We start from the raw sequence: 27,895 nt of genomic DNA on the forward strand, positions 1-27,895 counted from the left end.
ACACACACGTACACAGAACTCTCCTGACACTTGTGTACACTTACACTCTCCCGCATTCACAAACGCACTCAAAAGCACAGACCCACACATACACACAAACACACACGCACAGAGGCTGCCACTGACTGGCCGCAAGAGGGATGGGAAAAGATCTCTGATGCCAAGAGCGTGGCGTCTAGTGTGTAGACTAGAAATGAGTATGTGGAGGAGGGGGGTAGAGGGGATGCAAGGTAATGTGTGTGTGTGTGTGTGTGTGTGTGTGTGTGTGTGTGTGCGTGTGTTGGAGCTCATGTACGTTTATATGTATTTGACTGTGCTTTCATATCTGTGAAACTGCATGTTTGGTGCATATCTGTTATGCATGTGTGGGTGTATGTGTGAATGTGTGTCTTCATGTTTTACATTTATTTGCTTATTTATCACCATTGTTGTCTTATTTATTTATTTATTTATTTATTTATTATCATTTTATTAGTAGTAGTAGTATTATTACTACTACCTTTTTCTATATTATAATTATTATTTATTTATTTATGTAAGCTTATCTATTATTTATTCCCCCTTTTTTTTCTTTTTTTTTTCAAGGCCTGACTAAGCGCGTTGGGTTACGCTGCTGGTCAAGCATCTGCTTGGCAGATGTGGTGTAGCGTATATGGTTTTGTCCGAACGCAGTGACGCCTCCTTGAGCTACTGAAACTGAAACTGTCTGCAGTATTCGACTGATAAATTTGTCCTCTCAAGATAGCCAAATAGACTGAGACTGTGAGAGTGGAAATTTTGGGATCTGATTCGGCTTCAACAGAAAGCACTGTGATATCCTGACCAGACATTTGGTCTTCTCGTGATTGATACGCGCATATCAAACTAATCGGCTTGTGGAGACTTGCACAAATCCTGGTGGAGCACATTAATGCACAGTTATGCTCTTGCCAACTGACCAATAACGTTCCGTTGATAAATTTTCACTGTTTATGTCCTCTAAAGATGTTTGACAACTATGCCTAAAACAGTGCACATGTCATATAGCAATTAAGGTGGAAGAGTGTGGTAGGATATAAAAGCTGACACATCCACACGTAGTATGAGGACAATGGGAGAAGTGGGGAATAAAAGGAAACAAAAATCAGTATGGAATGATAACGAACTGATATCCATTTAAAAGCTAGATTAGCTGTGATTCCCTCAAAGTGGCAGGGAGACAGACACTGATCAAGGCAGGATGGAGATGTACTGAGACAAACATCTGGAGGCAGCAAATAACTCCCAGTCCTTGTCATCCTCTGATTGTTCTTCCATCGCTCGCTGCACACGTTTAATTTCACCTTCCTTCTTTGCAGCATCCCCCAGCATGCCTGGTACCAGGAACACAGAGTTTGCTTCCACCACACTTCTACTGCTGTCCATCTGGTTTCCACCAGAACTTTCCTCGAGGACTGTTTGGGACACCTTTCTCAGCAATGAAGGATCCCCTCTAATTTCTGATCCAAGACGCAGCTCTGTTGGAAGTGTTTGAGATACTTCAGGGTCTTCTTCTCGCTGACGTTCATCTTTGCCCTCAACAAAGGTCTGAGTTCCTGTTACGATTATGTTGCCCAGCAAAGCGTGAATGATTGTCTTGGCCTGTTCAGGGGCAGGGGACACAAAAGTGGGCAGCTGTGGGTAAATGTAATCTCTTATCTCGTACATCATTGAAGCAAAGATGACCAGTTCTTTGCTCAAGGTCTCATCTTCTTGCCCAGGTCCTAGGTCCTGCTCGTGGCTCCTTATGCCTGCTGTGGAATCTGGTTTCGAGGTCTCTGGTTTATGGTCTGTGCTTGCAGCCTGAACTGTCTGGTAGCGAGACAGTTGCTCTGACACCTCTGCCTCAGTCAGTGGCCCTCCTCCACGCACAAAGACCACCACTTTTCTTTCCAGACTGTGTGCCCCCATGATGTCGCAGATGATGACCTCATCTTCAGGAGGAAAGGCAACCTCTTTAATAGTGTTGTCCACAACCACTTTAAGAGGAACGCCACGTTGCCTGAGACCTGAGAAGAAACGACTCTTACCCATGTAACTCATGTACTGAAGGACAGCTGGCATAACTGGATCCCAGTGATAGCCAGTGGCATATTTGAACGTTGACAAAGGCAGATTAAGAAGGATAAGAATATCTCGAAAAGATAAAGCAGCAGCCTCAATGGTTTCACAGGGTTTATTTGATTTTGGGCGAGATGTTTCCTGATGTGTCACCGTATCAGAGCCAGGGTCAGACAATTCTGATGTGGTTGGTGGACGTAGCTGAAGACCAAGCTTGGTTTCAAAGATATCCGCCAGTTCATGGGCACACTGCAGGCAGTCTAGGTGGCGAACACCAGTGTCATGCTTGGCGTGTTCAATGAAGATGATGGGTGGTCCATCACAAGGTAAACCCCGAGCAGCACTTCGAGTCGTGTAAACCTCTTTGTGTCTGGGATTCAGATCCAATTCCTTCAGCATCAGCTGCACAGAGGGTGGGTTCCTTAGGACAGCTCCCAGCTGGTATACCTGAAAGGTGCTGGGGACAGGAGTGAAATAGGAGGCTACACACCATATGGGACTAGCAGGATAGTGCAAAGCCAGGTGCTTGGGAATAGCTGACATGTCACTCAGGACTTCATCCATCACGAAACAAAGGTTTTCCTTGGACCCTCTTTCAGCCAGTTTTCTGTCCAGATCATCAGTGCTGTAGTCATCCAGAGCTACGTCATACCGGTCCACAGCCCCTGCCCCAGGATAACCCTCACCACCTTGCCGGATCCCTTCTTCCAGCACGTGACCATTGGGGCGCCCTCTAGCGATGGTCCTAGCATTGATGACCACCACCCTATTGCCCTCCCTCAGCCACTGCCGCCCTTTGAGCTGCAGCATCAGGGTCTTCCCAGAGCCCATGGGGCCAGTCAGCCACACACGGTGCAGGGACTGCTGGGCCAGGAGGTCTGCCTGGCGGGGCAGCAGGACAATGTCAGAAACCCGTCGACCGGCCTCCCCTATGGCCTGGGCCAGGGTCCGAACTTCCACCCGCGGTTTGCTGTTGGTCCACACGGATACCACTGACATCAGGCCACAGATCCTGATTGGTATAAAAACAACTCATCAATAAACTGCATTTCATTTTGTGTTGTCACAAATCTGTTCAGATCACTTCCTATACCTTTGTAAAAGCATAATATATATTTGGCTGTATGAGTTCACCAGGATAAATGTGTGTGTGTGTGTGTGTGTGTGTGTGTGTGTGTGTGTGTGTGTGTCTGTGTATGTAAGAAAAACAAAGTGAATGAATGCTTCAGTGTATATGTACACTAACTCTACACCCACAAACACGTGTCTAACTCAAAGTTGATTATGGCACTCTACCTGACATCATGGAGAAGATGCCAGGGAATGAATAGGGGAAGTGCAGGTAATATGACTGGAAATATGAGCACCCGATTGTTCCAGCCACCCAACAGCATGTGTCGTACTTTGATGCCAAAAACAGGAATGCTCTTCATATGTTTGTTCCACGTCCGAAATTTCCAGTCAATTCTTTCGTGAAGTACATTAAACCCATTTTCGTGAATTTCACTTTCTCTTATTTAAAATCTAGTCCTCCGTACAGTTAAAGCCTTCACTGAAGCGAAAAATCAGTGGTTAACTGAGCTCCGCCAAATTGCTGTTGGCAACAATTCAGTGGAGGCGACAGTTGAATAGGTAACAGAGAAACATTCTCACTAAAACAAAGAGAACCTTCCCATATAATAAGTTTGGCAGGGACATCATTCTCTTTTGAAACAACTGCGTCTCACAAAAACCAACATGACCAGAAAACAAGGGGAAAACCACAGGTCTGAATAAGATATCAACATTTTCTTGGAATCTATAGGTAGAGAAAGATACATTTCATGCTGGCATGCTGAGATCCATGTGTTAATGAAAGATGGACAAGGGATAAAGTGTCTAAACAGAAAATGAAGTTTTGTGATCCAATTCATCTTCACTAGGAATGCATCAGATTGTCAAAAGAAATGTGACCTTTGGAGGAAACGGAGTTGCAAGAAGATACTTGCATAAATACATGTATAACATATACAATCAATCAATCAATCAATCAAAAACACTTTATTAATCCACATGGGAATTAATTACATAGATACAACGTTCTTACTTGGTTGATTTTACATTGGTTATATATATATATATATATATATATATATATATATATATATATATATATATATATATATATATATGCATGCTTCTATACTTGAAAGTAGTGTGACTACGTTTTCCACCTAAAATAAATACAAACATAACACTTTAATATAAATGATAATGGTACAATAACGAAAAAACAGAAAAGTTGTTATTTGCTTATTTTGTTTATTTATTTATATATTAAGACATCTTGCTATAGCGCATATTGTTAAAGCTCCATGTGCTTTACAATAGCACTAAAAACATTCCTTCAAACATCCCCACACAAACATATGCATATAATTTGAAACACAGGTAAGAGAGAACAATCAAAAGAGGTCATGTAACTGATTAAATCAAGAAATGTATCAGGAAAAAAAAGATAAAAAACGAAATAATCATAACAACCAAAATGTAGACAATTGAAACTGAAAGACGCACACAGGCACGTATGCGCATACATACATACATACATACATACATACAAAAACACACACGCGCGCGCGCGCATGCACGCATGCACGAACACAGATCAACAATTAAATAATGCAAACTAACTACGACATTACATGACAAAACAGATAACACACAAGAGGGAGAGGAAAAAAGTGAGAGGGGGAGAGAGAGAGAGAGAGAGAGGACAGAGGGGTCGATTCTGTTCCACGGAAGTTACGAATTATTGTTTTGTTAACTAACTGTCCATTCGTTCCCCTCTGCCCCCCTCCTCGCATCCCTCTCCCCCTTCCCACTGACGTGCAACATGTCACTGCCTTATGAAAAATGGGGGAGAGAGAAAAAGAGAGGGGGTGTGGGGGGGGGGGGGAGAGGGAAGAGGGAAAGAGAAAGGAAGGTTGTGTGAGGAAGTGAAGGAATAAAGCACGTGTGTTAGCTTGTCCAGTATTCGACAGCGTCATATTTTGCTGGTTGATTTACTGTTGTCTTGACTGATTAATTGATTGATCTACTTGTTATTTACTAATGTTTTACTACCATTTGTGTCACTTTGAACTGATAAAGGATTTGATACCAAGATGTACTACTTTGTAAATGTGTGTAATTGTGAAAAATGGATGTACACACAATCATACGTCCATACACATGCTTGGACGGAGGGCAAACCAAAACACCTACTCACCCATCCGCCCACCAACACATACACACACGTGCGCACGCTCACACACATACACACGCTTTCATATTCAGACGTTCAAAGGAAGCTAACGTTTTACTATGTTCTCCAACGATTCATGAATCATATCCCTTTTGGAATCTTCATTGTGTATGCCGCTGTTTTGATCACGGCAATTCACTCATACTTTTTATTTGTTGTTTATTATCTATATTTGTTGTTTATTATCTATTCATTTTTTTTTATCTTTAGTTGTTTTGTTGTTGTTGTTTTTAATTGATTAATCTTGACAACTGTTGTTGCCAAATGGAACACGTATATCGTCTTTTTTTTCCATATCTTCCCCCCCCCCCCCAACCCCCTCCCACCACACACTGATTGTGTATGGAAATTATAATACATTTGAAACTGTACGCCTATGGCTGGAATGGTGTGTTCAAAAACAAATGCCATACGTCTCGTTATTTTGCATTCGTGAGTATCAACCTGTCGATTTACACACTGAACGTTTGACTGATCACTGATTGGCTGGTTCAAGTGCATAAAACATGCATTGTTTTATTTAGTTATCTATTATTATCATTATTAGTATCATAATGATTATTTGTTTCGTTTGAATAACTCAACACAATCTTTTGCGCACACGAAGACACAGTCTGAAACACACACACACACACACACACACACACACAGGGTCGACTCTGTTCCAACTGAAGTAAGAATGGCTGTTTTGTTAAAAGAAATGTGTCTACTCGTTCCCCTCCCCCCACCCCCGCCCCACTCCCCACCACCCCACAGCCCTCCCTGTTCCCACTGATGTGCAACACGTCACTGCTTTATGAAAAATGGGGGAGGGATAGGAGGGGGGGGGGGTGGATGGAAGAAATAGATAAATAAAAGGATAAAAGGGGGTGGGGAAGAGGAAAAACGAAAAGAGAAGGGTGTGTGTGGGAGGGGGGGAGGGGGGGCGAGGTAAAGGAATAAAGTACACGTTGTTAGCTTGTCCATTAATCATCTGGTTCATATTTTGCTGGTTGATTCAATGGTGACTTGATTGATTGATTGACTGATCTATTTGTTATTTATAAATACTTGTTTCTTACACTTGTGATCCAATTCATCTTCACCAGGAATGCACCAGATTGTCAAGAGAAATGTGACCTTTGGAGGGTACCAAGTTGCAAGAAGATACTTGCACAAATACATGTGTAACAAATACATACATACAGATACAAGGTTCTTACTTTCTTTCTTTTTACATCATTTATACGTAATGCGTACTTACTTCTATCCTTGAAAATAGTTTGAAAACATTTTCCCCTTAAAAAATGACAAATAACACAGCACTCTGATATGAAAGATAATGTTAAGATGAAAACGAAAAAGCAGAAAAGTCACACATTCAACAGGACAAGGGTGATACAAGACTGAATCAGGATCACATGAGAATGGACTGAGTTGAATTTGAAAAGCGGAATGGGCCCCGTTATCAGCAATCAGACAGATGGATGATGATCAAGGCAGGATGGAGATGTACTGAGACAAACATCGGGAGGCAGCAAATAACTCCCAGTCCTTGTCATCCTCTGATTGTTCTTCCATCGCTCGCTGCACACGTTTAATTTCACCTTCCTTCTTTGCAGCATCCTCCAGCATGCCTGGTACCAGGAACACAGAATTTGCTTCCACCACACTTCTACTGCTGTCCATCTGGTTTCCACCAGAACTTTCATCAAGAATTGTGGCAGGATATAAAAGCTGACACATCCACACCACGTAGTATGAGGACAATGGGAGAAGTGGGGAATAAAAGGAAACAAAAATCAGTATGGAATGATAACGAACTGACATCCATTTAAAAGTGAGATTAGCTGTGATTCACACAAAGTGGCAGGGAGACAGACACTGATCAAGGCAGGATGGAGATGTACTGAGACAAACATCTGGAGGCAGCAAATAACTCCCAGTCCTTATCATCCTCTGACAATACTTCCACCGCTCGCTGCACACGTTTAATTTCACCTTCCTTCTTCACAGCATCCTCTAGCAGGTCTGGTACCAGGAACACAGAGTTTGCTTCCTTTTCACTGCTCTTCATCTGATTTCCACCAGAACTTTCCTCGAGGACTGTTTGGGACACGTTTCTCAGCAATGAAGGATCCCCTCTAATTTCTGATCCAAGACGCAGCTCTGTTGGAAGTGTTTGAGATACTTCAGGGTCTTCTCGCTGACGTTCCTCTTTGCCCTCAACAAAGGACTCAGTTCCTGTCACGATTACGTTGCCCAGCAAGGCATGGATTATTCTCTTTGCGTGATAGGGGGCAGGGGACACAAACGTAGGCAACTGTGGGTAAAGGAGATCTCTTACCTCATACATCAAAGAAGCGAAGAAGACAAGTTCTTTGCTCAAGGTATCTGCTTCTTGCCCAGATTTCTGGTCCTGCTCGAGGCAGCATATACCTGCTGTGGAGTCAGGTTTACAAGACTGTGGATGATGAATTGGACTTGAGGCAGCTGGGACTGTCTGGTAGCGAGACAAGTGCTCTGACACCTCTGCCTCAGTCAGTGGCCCTCCCCCACGCACAAAGACCACCACTTTTCTTTCCAAGCTGTGTGCAGCCATGACATCAGTGATAATGACCTCATCTTCGGGTGGGAAGGCAACCTCTTTAATGGTGTTGTCCACAACCACTTTTAGAGGAACGCCACGTTGTCTGAGACCTGAGAAGAAACGACTTTTACCCATGTAAATCAGGTACTGAAGGACGGCTGGTATGACTGGATCCCAGTGACAGCCAGTGGTACGTTTGAAAGTGGAGAAAGGAAGATTAGCAAGGATGAGAATATCTCGAAAAGACAAAGGAGCTGCCTCAATGGTTTTACATGGTTTATGTGAATTCAGAGCAGATGTTTCCAATGGTGTATGGCTAGAGCCAGGGACAGCTGAATCTGGTGCTGCTGGGGGATGCAGCAAAAGACCAAGCTTGGTTTCAAAGATATCGGCCAGTTCATGGGCACACTGCAGGCAGTCTAGGTGGCGAACACCAGTGTCGTGCTTGGCGTGTTCAATGAAGATGATGGGTGGTCCATCACAAGGTAAACCCCGAGCAGCACTTCGAGTCGTGTAAACCTCTTTGTGTCTAGGATTCAGATCCAATTCCTTCAGTATCAGCTGCACAGAGGGTGGGTTCCTCAGGACAGCTCCCAGCCGGTATACCTGAAAGGTGCTGGGGACAGGAGTGATGTAAGAGGCTACACACCATATGGGACTAGTAGGATAGTGCAAAGCCAGGTGCTCGGTAACAGACATCAAACCCAGGATTTCATCCACCACGAAACAAACCTTATCTGTGGACCCTCTTTCAGCCAGTTTTCTGTCCAGATCATCAGTGCTGTAGTCATCCAGAGCTACGTCATACCGGTCCACAGTCCCTGCCCCAGGTTGCCCTTCACCACCTTGCCGGATCCCTTCTTCCAGCACGTGACCATTGGGGCGCCCCCTAGCGATTCTCCTAACATTGATGACCACCACCCTATTGCCCTCCCTCAGCCACTGCTGCCCTTTGAGCTGCAGCATCAAAGTCTTCCCAGAGCCCATGGGGCCAGTCAGCCACACACGGTGCAAGGACTGCTGGGCCAGGAGGTCTGCCTGGCGGGGCAGCAGGACAATGTCAGAAACCCGGCGACCTGCCTCCCCTATGGCCTGGGCCAGGGTTCGAACTTCCACACGGGGTTTGTTGCTGGTCCACACGGACACCACTGACATCAGGCCACAGATCCTGATTGGTATAAAAAATAACTCATCATCAGACTGCATTTCATTTGTGTTGTCAAAAATCTGTTCAGATCACTTATTTCTGCGTATGTCCACATGCATTCGACTGTTTGAGTTCACCTTCATAAATGTGAGAGTGTGTCTTGTGTGTGTATGTGCGCGTGTGTGTGCATGTGTGTGTGCATCTGTACGTGTGTGTGCGTGTGTTTGCGTGTGCGTGTGTGACTGCAACAAGAAACAAGCCACATGCAGGGACCATGCATTGAAATCTATAACTGATACACACACAAAAATGAGAGAGATCAGAAAAAAAAATACTGATTGCTGAAGAATTCAAAATTCTTCTTGCCACTCTTGCAATGTCACAAAGCAAAAGAACAAGAACAGAAATCAATTGTTGTTTTCTGTGGCACAAATAACCTAAGACACAAAGAACCTAAGATCTCTAAAGAGATCATTAGACAAGATTGAAGACAGTGCTGACTGAGATGAAGGTGAATGGGTATCACAATTAATGCAGAAAAACACTGACTGTGTACAAAGAGGGTTCTGGAGAGAGAGGGACAGACAGGAGGATTGATGGATGATGCATGCACTTGCACTCACATTCTCTTCTCATACCAATAACAGGGTCACACGGAGTCATTTTTATAGAGTCTTTACTATAACCTTAGAATAAGCAGAAGTAAACGGCACATAGAAGCACTAACTCAAACAGATCCATTCACCACAAATTCCTGCAAAGCACTAAACATCTTCAAGCATTGGTAAGCAGCACACACTAAGCATAAGCAGCACATAGCCACCTAAACAGTTCCTGGTAAGCAGCACACATTTCATGCTTAGCAGTTCATCTTACTTAGCAGCACACATTAAGCATAAGCAGCTCAGCACACCCAAGACAAAGCAGCACCTACAAAGCAACACACCTGGAACACAAACAGAAAATCAAAACCCAGGTCGGATACAATGTCAAAAACATCCTGGACATTACTTTCATGAAAGGCTGATAAAACAATAACAATCTACACCTTTCACCACATGTCCAACAATATGAACTCCTCTCACATATACACCTATTTGGGGTAAAGCAACCTTCATTTCGCTTACTTGCCACCGACAGTGGCATACAATACTGTGCACCAAACATGTGACTGACCAATACAACTTCGTGCTTATCAAGTCCTGTTAATACCATACAACAATAACTGTGTGTTTCCATTTGACCAAAGACTCCCATCTTTGTCACCACAAAGTATCTCACTGGCTCAATTAAATGGGAATCATAATTACTACTTTAAATATATATATATATGTTAACATTTAGTAAACCCTATGCAGCAAACATAGGACTAACTGATCCAACATCAACTCATGTTACCCATTATTCAATAATGACTATGTGTTACCATGTGTTGTGCTGATACTTTGTAATGACTGAAAAATATATTAAAGATAAATATCTAAAGAACTCATAATCAGACTGTATTCCAATCTGTGTTGTGTTGAATCTTTCAAATTTGCTAGTAACTCGGCTCATTAGGTACGGTGTGCAGACCCACTTTCGTCTGATTTTCGTGAAGGTTCCTGGTTATTTTTAGTGAGAACCGCGTGCACATGCACGCCTCCATTTCCTTTTTTCCCATGTCACCGAAAGGCTAAAATTTCGTCGTGGAAATCGCTGTTCTGACGAAAGGATTTTGAACATTTTCTGTGACTATTTTTGCAAATTTTACAAAATATATTGGGCATTATATTACGCCCATTATTTGCTTTACTCTTCCATGTTTACTTTGGGCATGTTTCTTGCCATATATCTGCCATTACGTATCCGAACTGATCCATTTATAAACTCTGCCAAAAAGTTGTCTGAACAAAGGCAGTGCAAACTCAGAGAAGCCAGAACTTTACGATGGTGGGCTGCCCAAGACGTCATATGAACTACCTCTCGCTCTGCGAACGACGACGAAAAGTCCACCACGAAAGCAAGCCTGTCAGATCTTTAACGTGCACATATGATCTTTCGCATGTAAGTACACACGAAGGGGCTTCAGTCACTGAGGTTTGCACATCTTTTGACATGGGAGATCGGTAAAAAAAAATAAATAAATAAATTCCACCAGGCTGTGCCATGTAACCGGGATACGATCATGACACTGTTGCACCCTCCAAAGAGAGAGATGGGTGTTAACATATCTATTTAGGTCTGGTATTCCCCAACTATGGGAGGAATTGTGATTAAAAAACAAAAGTGATTATGGATATGGGTGTATTTAAATGGGCGATGAACATTTTCGCTGTTTTAACCTCCTGTACATTAAAATTACAAAACAATCAATTTTTTAACATTTTCTAATATTGGCAAAATCTGATTTATCGTGTGCAGACTCGTTTTGTCACTGAATGTCACTGGGTGTACACTTTGTGACATGTACGAGCCTAATTAATACCAACCTCTCCTCCCTGCCCCCCACCGATGATGTCATTGGACATAAAAGACTTATAAGCTGCACGCACACACAGACACACACACACACACACATATATATATATATATACACATATGCGCACACACAATCACCACCACAACCACCATCCACTTCTCAGACCCACACAGTTCCCAAACGTCCGTCGAGAACCCAGACAGTCTACCTACCTGCCAACTATGGTGCGCATGGTGTCCAAAGCCATGCCATCTGCGCTTCCCAAGCCTACGTTCCTCCGCCACCATGCCAGCAAAGCGGGCACTTGTTGGGCACAGCATCTGCCACTGTCAGCTGCCGCTGCAGAGGATGAGGAAGAGGATGGTGGTGGTGGTGATGCTTGGGATGCTGGGGGGTCCTCGGAAGTCACAAGATCTTCTTTGCACAAGAACCGCAGGCATGGGTCAAGTGAATGGCCTGCCATGGCCTGTTCAACAGAAGCAATGGGACTTTTTTTTTCTTTTTTCTTTGGGTCGGCGGATGTATGATTCGGCGAATGGTTATGCGTATTTTTCGCACGCAGACCCTATACAAAAGTAAGCACGCGCGCACACACACACACACACACACACACACACACACACACACACAAACTCACTCACTCACACACACACACGCGCACACATTGGGTGCAGGCAAGAATCAAGACTTGGGAACACTGCACTGTTTGGCCTCTGTTGGGTATGGCGGACACGAAGTAACATCATCGGTATTATACGTATTAAACGTAAGCATCAATCACAGGACATGAAATCGGCGATAAAAGTAGATTAACGCAGAAACACGCACTCAAGAACACCCACTGACACTGACACACACGCTCCTCATCTTCATAATACTTTGTTATTCTTCCTTCTCCTCATCCTTGCTTGCTCCTCTTTTTCTTTTCTTTTTTTCTTATAGTATTCTTCCCCTCTTATATCAATTCTTTTTCTCAAGTTCACCTCCTACATCTTCTGCTTCTTCTTCTTCTCTCCTTTCTCTGTTTACTTTACCCCTCCACTACCCCCCCCCCCCCCCCCCCTCCCTCCTCGTCTTCCTTTCCTGTCTGTTTCTCCAAAACCGACTGTCCTAAAGCCCTCTTGGTCGAGCGAGCTGGGATTAACTCGGACAAGACGGTCGCACTGTAATCGATTTCAGGCCCATGCAGTCGGGACAGCAGCTGTCACCACTACTGTTCTGATGGTCATCGCCGGACACTACTATCACACACACACACACTTGATCCAACATTTCTCATTTAGGTATTCATCATTTTTGTTCCCTTTTTTTTTTTTTCCCCGACCATCTTTCTGTCTTTTTTAATCGTCGTTTTTGTGTTACTCGGGCGCAATACCCGAGTGGTTAAAGCGTTGGACTGTCAATCTGAGGGTCCCGGGTTCGAATCACGGTGACGGCGCCTGGTGGGTAAAGGGTGGAGATTTTTACGATCTCCCAAGTCAACATATGTCCAGGCCTGCTAGTGCCTGAACCCCCTTCGTGTGTATCTGCAAGCAGAAGATCAAATACGCACGTCAAAGATCCTGTAATCCATGTCAGCGTTCGGTGGGTTATGGAAACAAGAACATACCCAGCATGCACACCCCCGAAAACGGAGTATGGCTGCCTACATGGCGGGGTAAAAACGATCATACACGTAAAAGCCCACTCGTGTGCATACGAGTGAACGCAGAAGAAGAAGAAGTGTTCCTTCTTCTTTCTGTTCCTCCTCATTGTACTCAAGGTCTGACAAAGCGCGTTGGGTTACGCTGCTGGTCAGGCACCTGCTTGGTGCAGCGTATATGGATTTGTCCGAACGCAGTGACGTCTCCTTGAGCTACTGATACTGATACTGTAGCAGTAGCAAAAGCAGTATATTATACTTCTTGTCCCCATCCTACTTTATCTGACCCCCAATTTCCGTCAACTTCCCTGACTGACAGACAGACAGACAAGACATCTCACCTGTTCCACTTGCTGCCGCGTCAGGAAGGGCAGGGCCACAACGAGGGTGACAGGGGTCAAGGTCAGGTCAGGCATGATGTAGTGCAGCACGTCACGCGCGCTTTCCAACTGCTCCACGGCTCTCTTCAGGCTGCGGGCGATGGCAGACTGGCGTTCCTCTTCCGTCGGTGACCAGGTAGGGTCTGGATACCCCGTGGATTTGACCTTGTGGACAGTTTTTTGGTTTTTTGGTTTGGTTTTGTTTCGCTTTGGGTTCTGTAGATGCTGCTGCGTTTGTTTGTTTGTTTGTTTGTTGTTTGTTTTGTTTTGTTTTTTGTTGTTGTTGTTTGTTTGTTTTTTTGTATGTTTTTGTTTTGTTTTTGTTTTTGTTTTTGGTTTTTTTCTTTTTTTTTCTTTTTTTCAAAGGGCGGGGGCAGGGTTCGGCGGGGTTTCTCAAAGACCTTGAGGACCTGGTGCAATTCAATTTCTTTTTATTGACTCACTTGTGTAAACAAAGTGAGTCTATGTTTTAACCCGGTGTTCGGTCGTCTGTGTGTGTGTGTGTGTGTCTGTGTCTGTGTGTCCGTGGTAAACTTTAACACTGACATTTTCTCTGCAAATACTTTGTCAGTTGACACCAAATTAGGCATAAAAATAGGAAAAATTCAGTTCTTTCCAGTCATCTTGTTTAAAACAATATTGCACCTCTGGGATGGGCACAAAAAAATTTAAAAAATGAAGCCTAATTACATGCAAACTGCATTTACTGTTATATTTATATTTTTTTGTATTCTCTAAACATGGCACTTTGATCTGATATTCTGACCCAACAACAAAAGCAGCCATTATTATCATTTTTTGTTCAAACAGGAACTTCTTTTGCTAAGCATGGAATTTTTATTTATTTTGCAAACGTTTTGGTGCAGATAGTAAAAAAAGGGAAATTACTTTGTAATTAATGCTAGGGGACTTAATTTGCTTTAAACTGATCTTTCTCATCTTAAACATTACATTTTGAAATTATACTCAATACATAAAAAGCTTGGATTTTTTTTTTAAGTGTATCACAAGTGAGTCTTGAAGTCCTTGCCTCTCTTGTTCTTTTTTAATTTCATTAATTTTGGATTTTTGTTTAACCTAACCTCACTGATGAAGGTCTTTGATTTGCAGTACAATTTAGTGGTCTTTGTACTGCTTGCTCTGCTGCACCTTGGTTGTTCTGTGACAAGGTTCCCCTCTGCTTCAGTTAGTCCTGCAGGTACATGGTTCGAATCCCGATGGGTCAAGAGTGAAGGCTGTTTTCCAGTCTCCTCAGTTTGTCATGACTCGTGCAGACACTGTTGCTTCACTGATGTATATTCACATGCAATAGACTATACGCTGAGCGTCGCCCTTTTCTGCGTTCCATGGGTTAACTGATAATGTATGAACATGCTCTGCGTGCATCATCCCTGCAAACGGTGTGCTGCTGCCTGAATGCCAGGCTCAAACTAGTTGGCCATATGACGTATGTAAAAATCTGCCTCGGACTGTATGTAGGAATGCATGTAAGAGACACAGACAGAGAGAGACACAGACAGAGACAGAGAGATACACAGAGAGAAAATTGCTTACTGTGACGATATCATCTTAGCGGAATGCGACAGCAATCGATGATTCATGAAAAGGGACTTAACTGCGATTTTCTGGACATGCACATAGGGAATGAAATAGGAGAAGACCTCCCACCAACGAGTCAACAACCTTCGGTTCGTCTTCTTTGTAAAGATGTTGATCTAGCTTCCAGACGGGCGCCATAGCCGAATGGTTAAATCGTTGGACTTTCGATCTGAGGGTCCCGGGTTCGAATCACGGTGACGGCGCCTGGTGGGTAAAGGGTGGAGATTTTTACGATCTCCAAGGTCAACATATGTGCAGACCTGCCAGTGCCTGAACCTCCTTCGTGTGTATACACAAGCATAAGATCAAATACGCACGTTAAAGATCCTGTAATCCATGTCAGCGTTCGGTGGGTTATGGAAACAAGAACATACCCAGCATGCACACCCCCGAAAGCGGAGCATGGCTGCCTACATGGCGGGGTAAAAACGGTCATACACGTAAAAAGCCCACTCGCGTGTATACGAGTGAACGTGGGAGTTGAAGCCCACGAACGCAGAAGAAGAAGAAGAATATCTAGCTTCCAAAGTGATTTAATCTAACAATCAGGTTGCTATACACTTACCTCAATCAGCATCATCCCACGTCGCTCGTGCAACACCACCACGTCAATCTCCCCACGCTGAGCTCCCCTGTCGGCCGGTCTGGGGGGCAACAGTTGCTTCCCTTGGCCGTGTTCCTGTCCACTGTCCTTGGGATCCGAATCGTCGGTGCTTGGCGGCGGAACATCGTCACCGACCGAAGTTGTACGTATGCGTTTGAACTCGAATGCCATCTGAGCGCATCCGCCGCCTCCGTCAGTATTTTTCTTCTTTTTGCGTCTCTTTCTTCGATGGGACTGCTGGAGCTTCGCCAGGTAGTTGTCGTAGGTGACGGAGCTGATGACGAAGAGCGGTCCCTCCTCCAACAGCTTCAGCTGGCGACTCAGCTCCTCCATGCTGTCCAGAACATGGGTGTGGGCAAGATCTCCGGCCGCTATGCACGGCATCTGCACCAAGGAGCAGGTGAATGATACGGAAACCTGCACCTGATTGCCGTGAAAAATGATGATGATGATGATGATGATGATGACCATCGTCATCATTCTTAGTTTTAGTAATCAAGTCTCACTCCAGTTTCGATAATATCAGCCAATGAGAATTGAGGAAGACGGTTATCTGCGACTCGACTTAACGTCTGCTTCAAGGCTGTCAGCTAACTGTCTGCTCTGCCTATCCATAAAAGACTATACGCGCACGGCTGATTCTACATGGTGTCAGAAGCGAGATTTTCCATGAGCAAAAAGAAGCGACCACGCACGCACACAGATGTGGAACGTTACAAATAAACTGCAAGTGGATTTTTTTCTTCCATTTTTTACACGCCAATTGTTGATAAAGAATAGTGGCTGCCATTAGTTTACTTGTAACGTTCGTTGGTGACGAATCGATCTTTCGTTTTTGAAGTTATAAACTAACATTTGATCATGGCAAATCCACGGCAATATACAGCAAACGTTCCCTTACCGTCAAAATTAAACACTGAAAGTAGTAATCTTGCGCAGGCTTGGAAGAAATTTAGACGACAGTTCGAAAGCAACGCAATAGCAACCAGGTTGAACAAAGAAGGAGAGTTCCAGTGTGCCGTTTTTCTCGCGACTGTGGGCGAAGAAGCGATGGACATTTGGGATGGTTTTCATTTTCAGATGATGTGCTGAGAAGTGGAAAAGACAGGGAAGAACATGATGGCCGACTCCGAACATTTCTTCAATGAATGAAAAGTGCAAGGAGTGACTCTCAATGAAAAGTGTATCTTTTCTGTTGAGAGCATGAAATTTCTTGGGCTTATCATCTCCAAAGATGGAATGCAGATCGACTCAGAGAAAGTGATGGTGATAAACAAGCTGCCAACACAACAGAATGTGGCTGAAGTGCACAGACTTCCAGGCATGGTCAACCACATTGGCACCAACTGGAAACCAGTCTTCTACTCTTCAAGGTCACTCACTACCACAGAGCAAAGATATGCTCAAGCTGAAAAGGGGCTCTTGCATATACATGGTGCTGTGAAAACTTTGCTGTCTTTCTTGTTGGACTGCCCAGTTTCACGACTGAAACAGACCATAAGCCTCTTCTTGCTTTGATGAAGACAAAACGTTTGGATGAGTTGATTCCACCCATAAAAAGATTCAGAATGAGAATAGTGCACTTCTCAAAGAAGATAGTTCACGTTGCGGGGAAGAGCCTTGTAACCGCCGTTGCACTATCTCGGGCTCCTGTCTGTGTTCCTGCTGAACAAGATCGCTTTATGGAGTTTGAGTCTGATAGGTGTGTCAAAGCAGTTATTGAGGGATTTCCTACAAGTGACTAAATGTACAGGAGATCAGGGAGAAACAAGATCGAGATGCTGTTTGCAGCCAAGTCAAGAACTACTGCCAGTCAAGGTGATCATAGAAAGCAAAATCTGATCCTGCACTGAAACCATACTGGACAGTGTGAAACTATCTCACAGTAGAAGAGGGACTTCTACTACTTCTAACTCGCCTGGTCATTCCTGCTGATCTACAAGAGGGTATTCTGCAACGCTTCCATGAAGGACACAAAGGCATAGTGAAATGCAGAACGTTTGCCAGAAGATGTGTCTGGTTGTCACGGATCAGCCCAACCTTTCGTTGCTGCGGAAGTATAGGCGGAAGTGCGAGCGATTTAGTATGGCTCAGTGGCCGGTGAAAGTGGTGTTAGTTCCGATGGTTGGGAGTTCGAATCCCAGTTTCTCTAGATCATGTTTTCTGACATGTTCTTGGTTTGGTAAAAGCGTGTGTCTGCACACTCGTTTTACCTGTGTAAGAGTTGTGCACGTGCACACACCGCTCTGTAGGAGCGAGAGGGCTCTTGTCACATTGGCATGACTGCAACTGCAGTGCAGTGCGTGCAATGTGTGTTTTGGCCGGTTAGCGTGCCAAGTGCAGAACTTGCGCTCACCTGCCGTTTACCTGGCTGCAGCTGACTGTGATTAGGTGTGACTTGACTCTGAGACGTCAGAGAGGGCGGACCTTGTGGCAGAGGCCCGGAAGGCTGATGGAGAGGAATTCTTGGCCAGCCAGAACCTCTGCCTGATCTTTAGCAAGCCGGTGAGCAGAGGCTGCAGTGCCCGGCTGAAGGTCCCACCCAAGTCACCACCTTCGCCCATCACAAGCTGTCGTGAGCTTGCTTGTTTGTTGTTTATTGAGGTCTCATGGCAATGTGGTTCCGCGTTCCTCGACTCAGGCGACGACGTCCGACGGCCCTGCTGTCCCAAGGTTGACTGGTGGTTCCAGGGCGTTGTTCTGCGTTCCCCGACGCAAGTAGCGGCAAATCGACTGCTCTGCTGTCCCAGCTCCGAGGTCGCCCCTCGGGGTCTTCCACCTGAGGAGCCGAGCGCTGACACGAAACCCTGGGGTCGCACCCTGGGGATCCAGATCGTCCCTCGGCGTCGACCTTCGACCGCAGCCTGCCCTGCTTGCCGCGACCTCCCGGACTCATCTGGTGGGGTGCTCTGTGGGTGAGCTGGACGTCGAGGGAGAGATTGTAGTTAGCGTTCGACTCTCAGCCTGGAGCTGGGATTTTTCAGTCCGTCAACGAGTGACAGATGAGTTTAAATGAACGTTGTCGGTTGTGCAGTGAATGTGCGAGTGTGTATGTGTTTGGTTCGTTTTTCTTTCGTTTCTTGATTTTGTCCCGGTGGGGGTTAAAGGTGGGTTAAGGAGGGGTGGTTTAGAGTTAGGCGGGGGCGAGGGTTTGGGTTTGGGGATAGCTTAGGAAGTAGGTCCTGTACCCATATGTGTGTGATTGTGTGAATAAAAGTTGTAAAATCGTACACGGATTTCTGCGTCCTTCTTGGGAGTGTGTGTTGCGCGATGTCGACCCTAAAAGTCCACGTCTCCTGACTTTTGGGCTTGCCCAGATTTCTGGAGTGTGTGACACTGGTGACCGAAACTTTTCCAGTAAATTGAAAAGAAGATTTCAGACTGCCCAATTTGTGAAAAAGAAAGAAAAGTTCATCCAGAACCACTACAGCCTACAACAACTCCAGATTATCCATGGCAGAGAGTTAGTATTGGTCTTTTTTAATGAAAAAATCACCCATATGTGCTGATAGTAGATTACTATTCTTGGTGGACTGAAATTGCACATTTGAGGCAAACTACTTCATCTGCTGTCACTGATCACATAAAGTCAATATTTGCCCATCATGAAATTCCTGAGATTGTAGTCTCAGACAATGGACCGCAGTTCAGCTCTTGGGATTTTGTTCAGTTTGCAAAATCATACTGCTTCACTCACCTGAAAAGCAGTCCGCTACATCCACAAAGAAACGGAGAAGCTGAAAGATCTGTCAAAACAATCAAAATGCTCTTGAACAAGGCAAATAATGCATATATAGCTCTTCTGTATTATCGTTCTGCTAATGGGAAGAAAATTAAGAACCAGAGTCCCAAGACTTCCGAAGCATGTACCTGAAGGAAACTCAGCAAAGAAATTTCTGGAGACTGATGCAAAATTGAAACAAAGACAAAAAGAACACTTTGACAGGTGACACTGAGCAAGACCACTGCCACGACTGTCAGGACAATCTGGATCAAAACTGCAACAGATGCTGAAGCTGTGGTAGTGAGTCAGTCATCATCTCCACCACCTCAGTGCAGTAGGTCATATACTGTACAAACCAAAAGGAGGATGCAAAGAAATCGCTGTCATCTTCGACGCAGAAACAGTGACAAGCAGTTGAAGACGTTTATTCCACCCAGAGAAACATCAACGGTGCCAAACGAACAGAGTCAATGAAGGGAAAATCGCATGCCTACTTCAGCCCGGAATGACACTGATTTTCCAGACAATCGTGAAGATCTACAGTATTATGGAAATACTCAAGTCAACGTCCGCTGTTGTCACAGGAAGTGGTCGACATGTTAAAATCCCACAAAAACTTAATCTGTTGGTCATTTGCGGATTCATTATTCAATATTTGAACAGAGACAACAGGAGTGTCTGCAAGTTGTGTTCACTTCATTGGTCTGATTACTGACGTTCAACTTGTTGACATTTAAGCTTCAGTAAGGGGGATGTGGAGTAATAGTTGTTAGTTTCAGTGATCAAGCCTCGCTCCGGTTTCGATAATATCAACCAATGAGAATTGAGGAAGACGGTCGTCTGCGACTGGACTTAGCATCTGTTTCAATGCTGTCAACTGTCTGCTCTGCCTATCCATAAACCACTACTCACACGGCTGATTCTACAATCATCATCATTTCCATTAGGCTACAATTATAATAAATCTTCTCTTTTTTGTGGGAACTGAAGTGTGTACTGAACAATTTGAAGGTTGCCACCATAGTTTTATAACAAAGTTGTTTTGTTATTGTTTTAATCAAGTTATGTGTTCTCTGTTCTCGGAAGATTCAAGCGGACTACTATTCTTAAAGTCAGTCTTTGTCTTTGTTATCAATAAATTCACTCAATCACACACTGAACCAATTATCAAACTACACATGATTATATAACAAAAAGATATTGAATATTCACAGGTGTCTCATCATACCGTAGAAAATACTATTCTTTCAATTCATCCACATTGGAATAATGGAGATGGCCGCGCACACTGCAATATAAAGAACCATCAACACTGGAGCAACATGAGGACAAATACAACTCGAAAAAAACAAAGACACAGTCCCAAGATAGATGAACTACTGTTGAAAATAATATGGAAAACTCTCCTCCAACACACGTTCTATTTTTTCAAAGATGTAGCCTGCCAACACTACGATTGTCACATCATTAAAAGGAGTCAACGGAACCACCTTCCTCTAAATGTAACGTAGCTAACGCGAGCGTGTGTTACAATTACAGATAGTTCATATAAAAATTCCACAGCAAAATCTGGAAGTTTCAATGCTCGGACCGCCACCAAAAAAAAAACGTATTTTTCCACATTTCCAACTCCACAGTTGCTCAACGTCAAAAAGTCTACGTCAAACAGACAACTGATGACGTTTTTTGTCGACAGACGTAATAAGTCTGCCGATTCATTGTGCAATAATCTTCAGCTAACAATCACAATCACTGAATCAGTATGACTTTCAAGGATAATATGTTATGATTAACGAAACTGGTACACACAGGTAATACATTAATGACACACTCTCTTTTGATTTTAAGTCAGATATGTCTGAATAAAAGTAAAATCATAATCAGTGAGTATGAATACATAATACTCAACACACCAGTTGTAAATTTAGTACAATGCAATGATTAATGGAAGTAACATAATGACACACATTGCCTCCGCAATCAATGACAAAGGTTCGTAAACTATGCACCGATCCATACTGCACAATAGTGAAATACGTATCTGAGAACTGTCAATATATAAGGTGATGGCGATGATGAAGAAAATATAGGAATTAAAAGTGTTTAAGATACCTTTGCTAAGGCTAAATTGCTGACTCAACGATATTAAAGTTTGTAATATGATAAAAACATACCATAACATATGCATGGATCAAAGATCAAAGATGAATAATACCCATATCCGTCCATCTAACTGTACCCATTCCAAATGGATACACAGTCTCTCTCTCTCTCTCTCTCTCTCTCTCTCTCTCTCTCTCTCTCTCTCTCTCTTAATATGTGTTTGTGCTGTAAATCTCCCACTGAGCTTGAAAGCGTTAAAAGCATAAACTGTTCGAATGTGAATTGCACAGGGACCTCAGAGAAATATTCCTGAAAGGCTTTAAAAGAATTAATATCGGAAATCCACTCCAAGTCCCAAAACGAGAAATATCACGAGAATTTATTGAAATCTTGCAGTCTATCTTTCGTGCAATGAACAGAAGGAAACGTTTCTTAGATAGCATCTGAAGCTATTTATAACTTTATTATTTTTTACTATGTCACTGAATCCAATTCCTCGACTCCCAACCACACGCCCTCCATTGTTTGTGTAAAAGGTCTGCAGACGATGTGGGCTACAATAAACATTTCATTGTCCAGTGCTCTCATCCCTTCTTCTCTTCTTCTTCCTCCTCCTCCTCATCTTCTTCCTCCGATTCTTCTTCTTCTTCTTCCTCCCCCTCCTCCTCATCTTCTTCCTCCTCCTCCTCCACCAATTCTTATTCCACTTCTTCTTGTTATTCTTCTTCCTCCTCCTCCTCCAATTCTTCCTTTTCTTCTTCTTCCACTCCTCCTCCTCTTCTTCCTTTTCTTCTTCTTCCACTCCTCCTACTACCACTACTTCTACTTCTTTTTCTTCCACTACTGCTACAACTACTACTTCTTCTTCTCCTCTTTTTTGCCTTTCTGTGGTGTTCGTGCGCGCGCGTGCTTGCGTGCGTGTGTGTCTGTGTTTGTGCGTCCTGCACCAATCTATAAACTGGCGTCTCACCGTGGGACATAGCACCTCGAACTGTTCCGCACTGTTCCCCGGCAGGCTTGCACAGTTTCTGGCGGTTGAAGTGCTGCGCGGGCACCCGATAGCAGTCCACCCCGATGTTTGGGTAGTAGCTGTCCACGAAGTCCTTGGTCCACTGGGCGAAGGTGCGGGTTACGCCGTCCACCTGCAGTTCCAGAGCCTGCAGGTCCTGCGGGTGAGAAACAGTTCAGTTCAGTTCATTTAGGGAAGAGAATGCTGCCTACAAAGTCACAACCTCCAGCCTAACGATGGAAGTTAAAGCTGTGACACATGCTCTCCAGTGGCTATCGTTTATCCATATGCACGGAAACCAACATGTCGTGATTCTAGCGGACTCTGTGAACCTCATACAGAAAATTGAAAGTGGAATGGGAAGCCCGGAGTGGCATGAGGCAATGCGCAACTTTCAGATTCAACTGCCCGGGGCATGCAGGTGTTAAGGGAAATGAGCGAGCTGACACACTTGCTGGTAACGCAACAACAACGAGCGGGGCTGTATCTTTTACATTTATTTATTTGTTTATTCATCATCATTATTGTCTTTTATCTTATTTTCATCTATTATTGTTATCATTATTATTATTATTATTATCATCATCATTATTATTTTATTTTATTTTTCTTTTCTTTTTTCTTTTTTTTCAGATATTCATTTACCTTTCTTTTTTCCTTTTTTTTCTTATTTTTCTCAAGGCCTGACTAGGAGCGTTGGGTTACGCTGCTCAGGTTAGGCACCTGCTTGGCAGATGTGGTGTAGCGTATATGGATTTGTTGGAACGTAGTGACGCCTCCTTGAGCTACTGATACTGCTACTCAGTTCAATTCAAAACAATGACAGACTATGGACAACCATTTAAATCATCTCTGATTTTTTTTTTTTTTTTTTTTTTTTTAAGCAGACTGTTGTTTATTTTATAGTTGTTTTCCACAACAACATTTGATGATCTGGCCCCAAAGTTTTCGTAAAGTACACAGTACACTGAGGCAGCAAGATCGTAGCATTTGTCGCAGTATTCAAAGGGTGTGTTCAACACACACACACACACACACACACACACACACACACACACACACACACAGAGATGCTCTCAACCAATCTCAGCAAAATCGTTCAGTCAGCACATAGTCTGGCAAAGTCAGCCTAACAGTAATAACAATAACAACAACAACAACAACAAGAGCAACAACAACAACAACAACAACTCCATAACCAAAAATATTTTTTTTCTTGTTTTTGTTGTTGTTGTTGTTGTTTTTAACAGGGAATCCAATAAGTGGCTCTGGAATATTTTGTGTTTTAAAAAAAAAAATCAATTTGTGCGTGAAGGCAGGGTGCTGTGGGAGGTTGGGTTTTTTTTGTGTTTGTTTGTTTGTTGTTGTTTTCTTGTTGTCATTGTTTTTCCCTCATTCTTCTTCCAAAACCCTGTTGATTATATCACAAATTACTATTTTTGTCACATTTATCGCATATAGCCGACATAGCTTTAGCAGTTATCGCGAGCGATTCGACGTCAACTGAAAAACAAAACTGAAAAAAAAAATTAAAACAAAATTGAAAAAAAAAAAACAATTAAAATAATAATAACAAAAACTGAATAAAATAAAGCTTGATAAAAGGAAGGTAGGTAACAACGACCAGGGAAAAAAATCGTACACAAGTTGCGTCCCTTTAAGCAGACAAGCAGTCGCAGTGACGTCACATGACAAGAGGGGAATGAAATATTTTTTTGGTCAAAATGAGTTTTTCTTCTGTGGCATTGCGTTTTAGTGATTCCTCTGTTGTTATTGTTGTTGTTTAAAATCACGGTGAAAGGGCATAAACAAAAAAGTAACAGTTTGTCCCTTCAATGCTACCTGTCTCTCTCTCTTCATAATTTTGAGTATACTATGTCCTATATAATTATATAAATTCAGTTATAAAGTGCACTTAATGACGGCTAAACTATTCAGAATGCGTTCCCTCACAGTCTATAGAATGTTATATGATCTCGATGCAAGCAGTAAACGAAACTGGGCTACAGGAACACGTTCAAAGTTGTGCATGTTTAGATTTGGTTGTGTATGGCTTTATCAGGGTGTTGATGGGACTAAGGAGGGTTTTTTTGTTGTTGTGTTATATATATATAAAGGCTAACTGTGTGTAGATGGAAAGAATGTGATTTTCCGTATTTTACAAAATATTCGAAGGAAAATTAAGTACATTTTGTTCTTAGTTGCGCTTGAAGCACTCAATGGTAGAGAAAATTATATTCGGCTGAAATGTCATCGACACCCTTGCCTCTATAGACAGACTTTTTTCTTCTTCTTCTTCTTCTTCTTCTTCTTCTTTTTTTTGTGTGTGTGTGTGTGTGTGTTCCTTCTGACGATAATGAGTTAGAAATTATGTCATGTATCTTTATACAGCCTTACAGAGAAATTACTGTTTCCTAATCTGAAGACTTGCCTGCATTAATTGTTGTATTGTAGACACTGACACGCAATGTGTGTGTGTGTGTATGTGTGTACGTGTGTCAGTGTGTGTGCTGTGATCCTATTCAAAAAGTGTTGCACCGTGCGAACCGCTTCAGCCCCATCGGGGCGAGACGGCCTTTGTAATTATTTATAGATCTGTCAGCTTTGCTGGGAACCGTCTGGTTTCACGTCAGTGACAGTTATGACCAGGAAGAGGCACATGCACACATGCACGTAAGCACACACACACACATACATACACACACACACACACACACACACATGCACACACACACACGCTTTGCTGGGAACTGTCTGGTTTCACGTCAGTGACAGTTATGAGCAGGAAGAGGCACATGCACACATGCACGTAAGCACACACACACACACACACACACACACATGCACACACACACACACGCGCGCGCGCGCCATGATTTTTCGTAAAGGCACGGTCGGAAAATCCTTGTGCGTCTTCAGCTCCTGATTCAATTCCAAAACAGCGGAAAGGAACTTGGTGAATGGGTGAACTGAGAAAGGAAGTGAAGGGAAGAAAAAAAAACATCAGACTGAACAACAGTGAATAGACTGAGAAAACAAATGTAGCCAAGCGCTTAACTGGCTACAAATAACCTTACTACTTAACTGGCTACAAATAACCTTAGTTCAATTCACAGCGCAAGCCGAAAGCTGAGTGTAGCAGACGCCATTTTTGTAGTCACAGCGTACCTGCTGTCTTTCAATGACTCGGGCATAAAGCACGACGCCATTCCAAATTTGAATAAACCACAGCCCTTTACCACCAAGTGGGGGGCGGGGGGGGGGGGGGGGGGGTTCGTTGTGGAGGCAGAACTGGAATCTATCACTCTATCCCATGTCACAAAAAGACTTGAAGGAAATACTTAGGGGCCAGTAGTACTGCCCCCAGAATGATTCCCCATTGAGTTATTTTGGGCTAACCCTAAACGCTTTCTACTTGTGTTCGTGTGTGTGTGCATGTGCGCGCGCGCGCTCGTGTCTGTGTCCGTGTGTGTGTGTGTGTGTGTGTGTGTGTGTGTGTGTGCGTGAGTGTGTGTGTGAATGTATGTGTGTGCGCGTGCCGTGTACATGTGCGTTTATATGTGTGCGTGTTTGTGTGTGTGTGGGGGGGGGGGGAGTGCGTGTGTGAGTGAGACACAGAGAGAGACGGAGGGAGGGAGGGAGCTAGTACACACACACACACACACACACACACACACACACAGGGAAAGAAAGAGAGGAGGGAGAGAGAGGGGGGGGGGAGAGAGAGAGAGAACGAACGAACGAACGAACGAATCTTTTTTGAGAGAGAGAGAGAGAGTAATTGAAATCAGGTATTATTGCCCCTGAATGGCTGAACATATACCAGACATTAGAACATTCATTGCTCTCTCCATTCTACCTATCTGTTTCCTGACATCTGTCTGAAGGCGCACTGAACATCCGCGTGGCGGCTACCGCCAATGCACTTGCACTCATGAACAAGCGCGTACATTGCTAACTGCTTGCAAGGACCATTCTGCAAAGGCTCAGTTTTCTCAAACTGAATTGGAAACTGTTACAAGACCTTCATTGTCAAAATGAACGCCTGTCAATGACACATTTCAAACACGACGATTTTGTTCTACCCGTGCCTTTGGAATTCAGCTGGGCAGATGTCAATGACATTGACAACAACGCAAACACGACGATGTTGTTCTACTCTTTGCCTTCAGAATTTAGTTGGTTTGTTGTTGCTGTTGTTGTTTTGTTGTAATTGTTGTTTTTCCAAACACCATGGGCGATTCCACATTGCACAATGCAGAATCTTGAGTGCAAAAATCCTACGTCAACATTGTGCGTGTGAACCAGCTGACAGCTTCCTATTGTCATTGTTGTTGTTCTTTCACCTGTTGCTGACTAATCCATCTTATGCGAGCGGAGAGGAGAGGGGCTCTGTGAGGGATAGAAAATGCTTTTGTCAAACGGAAATGCGCTTGAAATGTCCTTGACAACATAACTATGTGTGTGTGGAGGAGGGGTGGGGTGGGGGGGCTCATACATGTGTGTGTGTGTGTGTGTGTGTGTGTGTGTGTGTGCGTGCGTACGTATTCGTGTGCATGCGTGATTTGGGGGGGGGGGGGGATGACTGGGACCGGGGGGGTGACTGTTCGACTGTCGCTGGGTAATTATTTCCTGGGACAGAACAAGCGCATTAGTGTGCACAGGCAGGCATCCGTGTGCTTTAACAGGAAACATTTCCTTCTAACGGTAACACAATAATGTCACCAGGAAAAAGAATAACAAGGACTCTCCCTCTCTCTCTCTCTCTCTTTCTCCATCACACACACACACACACACACACACACACACACACACACACACACACACACACTGCAACCAGTTCACAAGCAAAAGCCTTGTGCGACAGGGCGTTGGAAGGGGAAGGGGCGTGGTTGGTGGTGGTGGTGATGGTGGTAGTCCGCAAGGCCAAGGGACCTACTGTGCACCCTCCCTCTCTCCCCTCAAGAAATGATACAGGCCAGTCTTAAAAGTAATGATTGTCTGACTCAGCTGTGATCCATCTGGCTCGGCCGACAAAACGCAGAGAAGTTGTATTCTACTCAAGAAACATGATAACGGTGTGTTTTTTTCTGAAACTCTCTTGGCTCCCTTGTGATTTTCTTCTGCAGATTCCTGAACAGTCAGTTCGAACTAACTTCGGGAACTGTGCACTGGAAGCTTTCCTCCCTGATTTAGATAGAAAGAAAACTACCCTTTCTGCCTACAACTTCAACTCTTGTCTAATTTTCTTTTCCGCTTCTATGCTCTGTAACTGGGATCTGGATGCTTTCT

General features: G+C 43.8%; 1 protein-coding gene across 1 annotated transcript; it reads right to left on the minus strand.

Annotated features, from left to right (window-relative positions):
- Window positions 1–6: 6 nt before the first annotated feature.
- Window positions 7–22,698, minus strand: LOC143283014 (uncharacterized). Its single transcript, XM_076589003.1, has 5 exons — window positions 22,565–22,698; window positions 15,729–16,151; window positions 13,526–13,729; window positions 11,755–12,008; window positions 7–3,091 (listed from the first exon to the last, which is right to left on the minus strand). The coding sequence occupies exons 2-5, from the start codon at window positions 16,149–16,151 to the stop codon at window positions 1,210–1,212; spliced, it is 2,763 nt and encodes a 920-aa protein (XP_076445118.1). The 5' UTR covers window positions 22,565–22,698; the 3' UTR covers window positions 7–1,209.
- Between the last annotated feature and the right edge of the window lie 5,197 nt (window positions 22,699–27,895).

The sequence above is a fragment of the Babylonia areolata genome, chromosome 6 (assembly GCF_041734735.1).
Source record: "Babylonia areolata isolate BAREFJ2019XMU chromosome 6, ASM4173473v1, whole genome shotgun sequence".
NCBI classification, from domain to species: Eukaryota; Metazoa; Mollusca; class Gastropoda; order Neogastropoda; family Buccinidae; genus Babylonia; species Babylonia areolata.

Excerpts from the sequence above, each read along its gene's own strand:
- LOC143283014 (XM_076589003.1), bottom strand. The coding sequence starts at position 16,151 with ATGCCGTGCATAGCGGCCGGAGATCTTGCCCACACCCATGTTCTGGAC. Across the intron at positions 12,009-13,525 it reads CGCGGCAGCAAGTGGAACAG|GCCATGGCAGGCCATTCACT; the intron begins GTGAGATGTCTT and ends TCTGTTGAACAG. Across the intron at positions 3,092-11,754 it reads ATGCGCACCATAGTTGGCAG|GATCTGTGGCCTGATGTCAG; the intron begins GTAGGTAGACTG and ends TATACCAATCAG.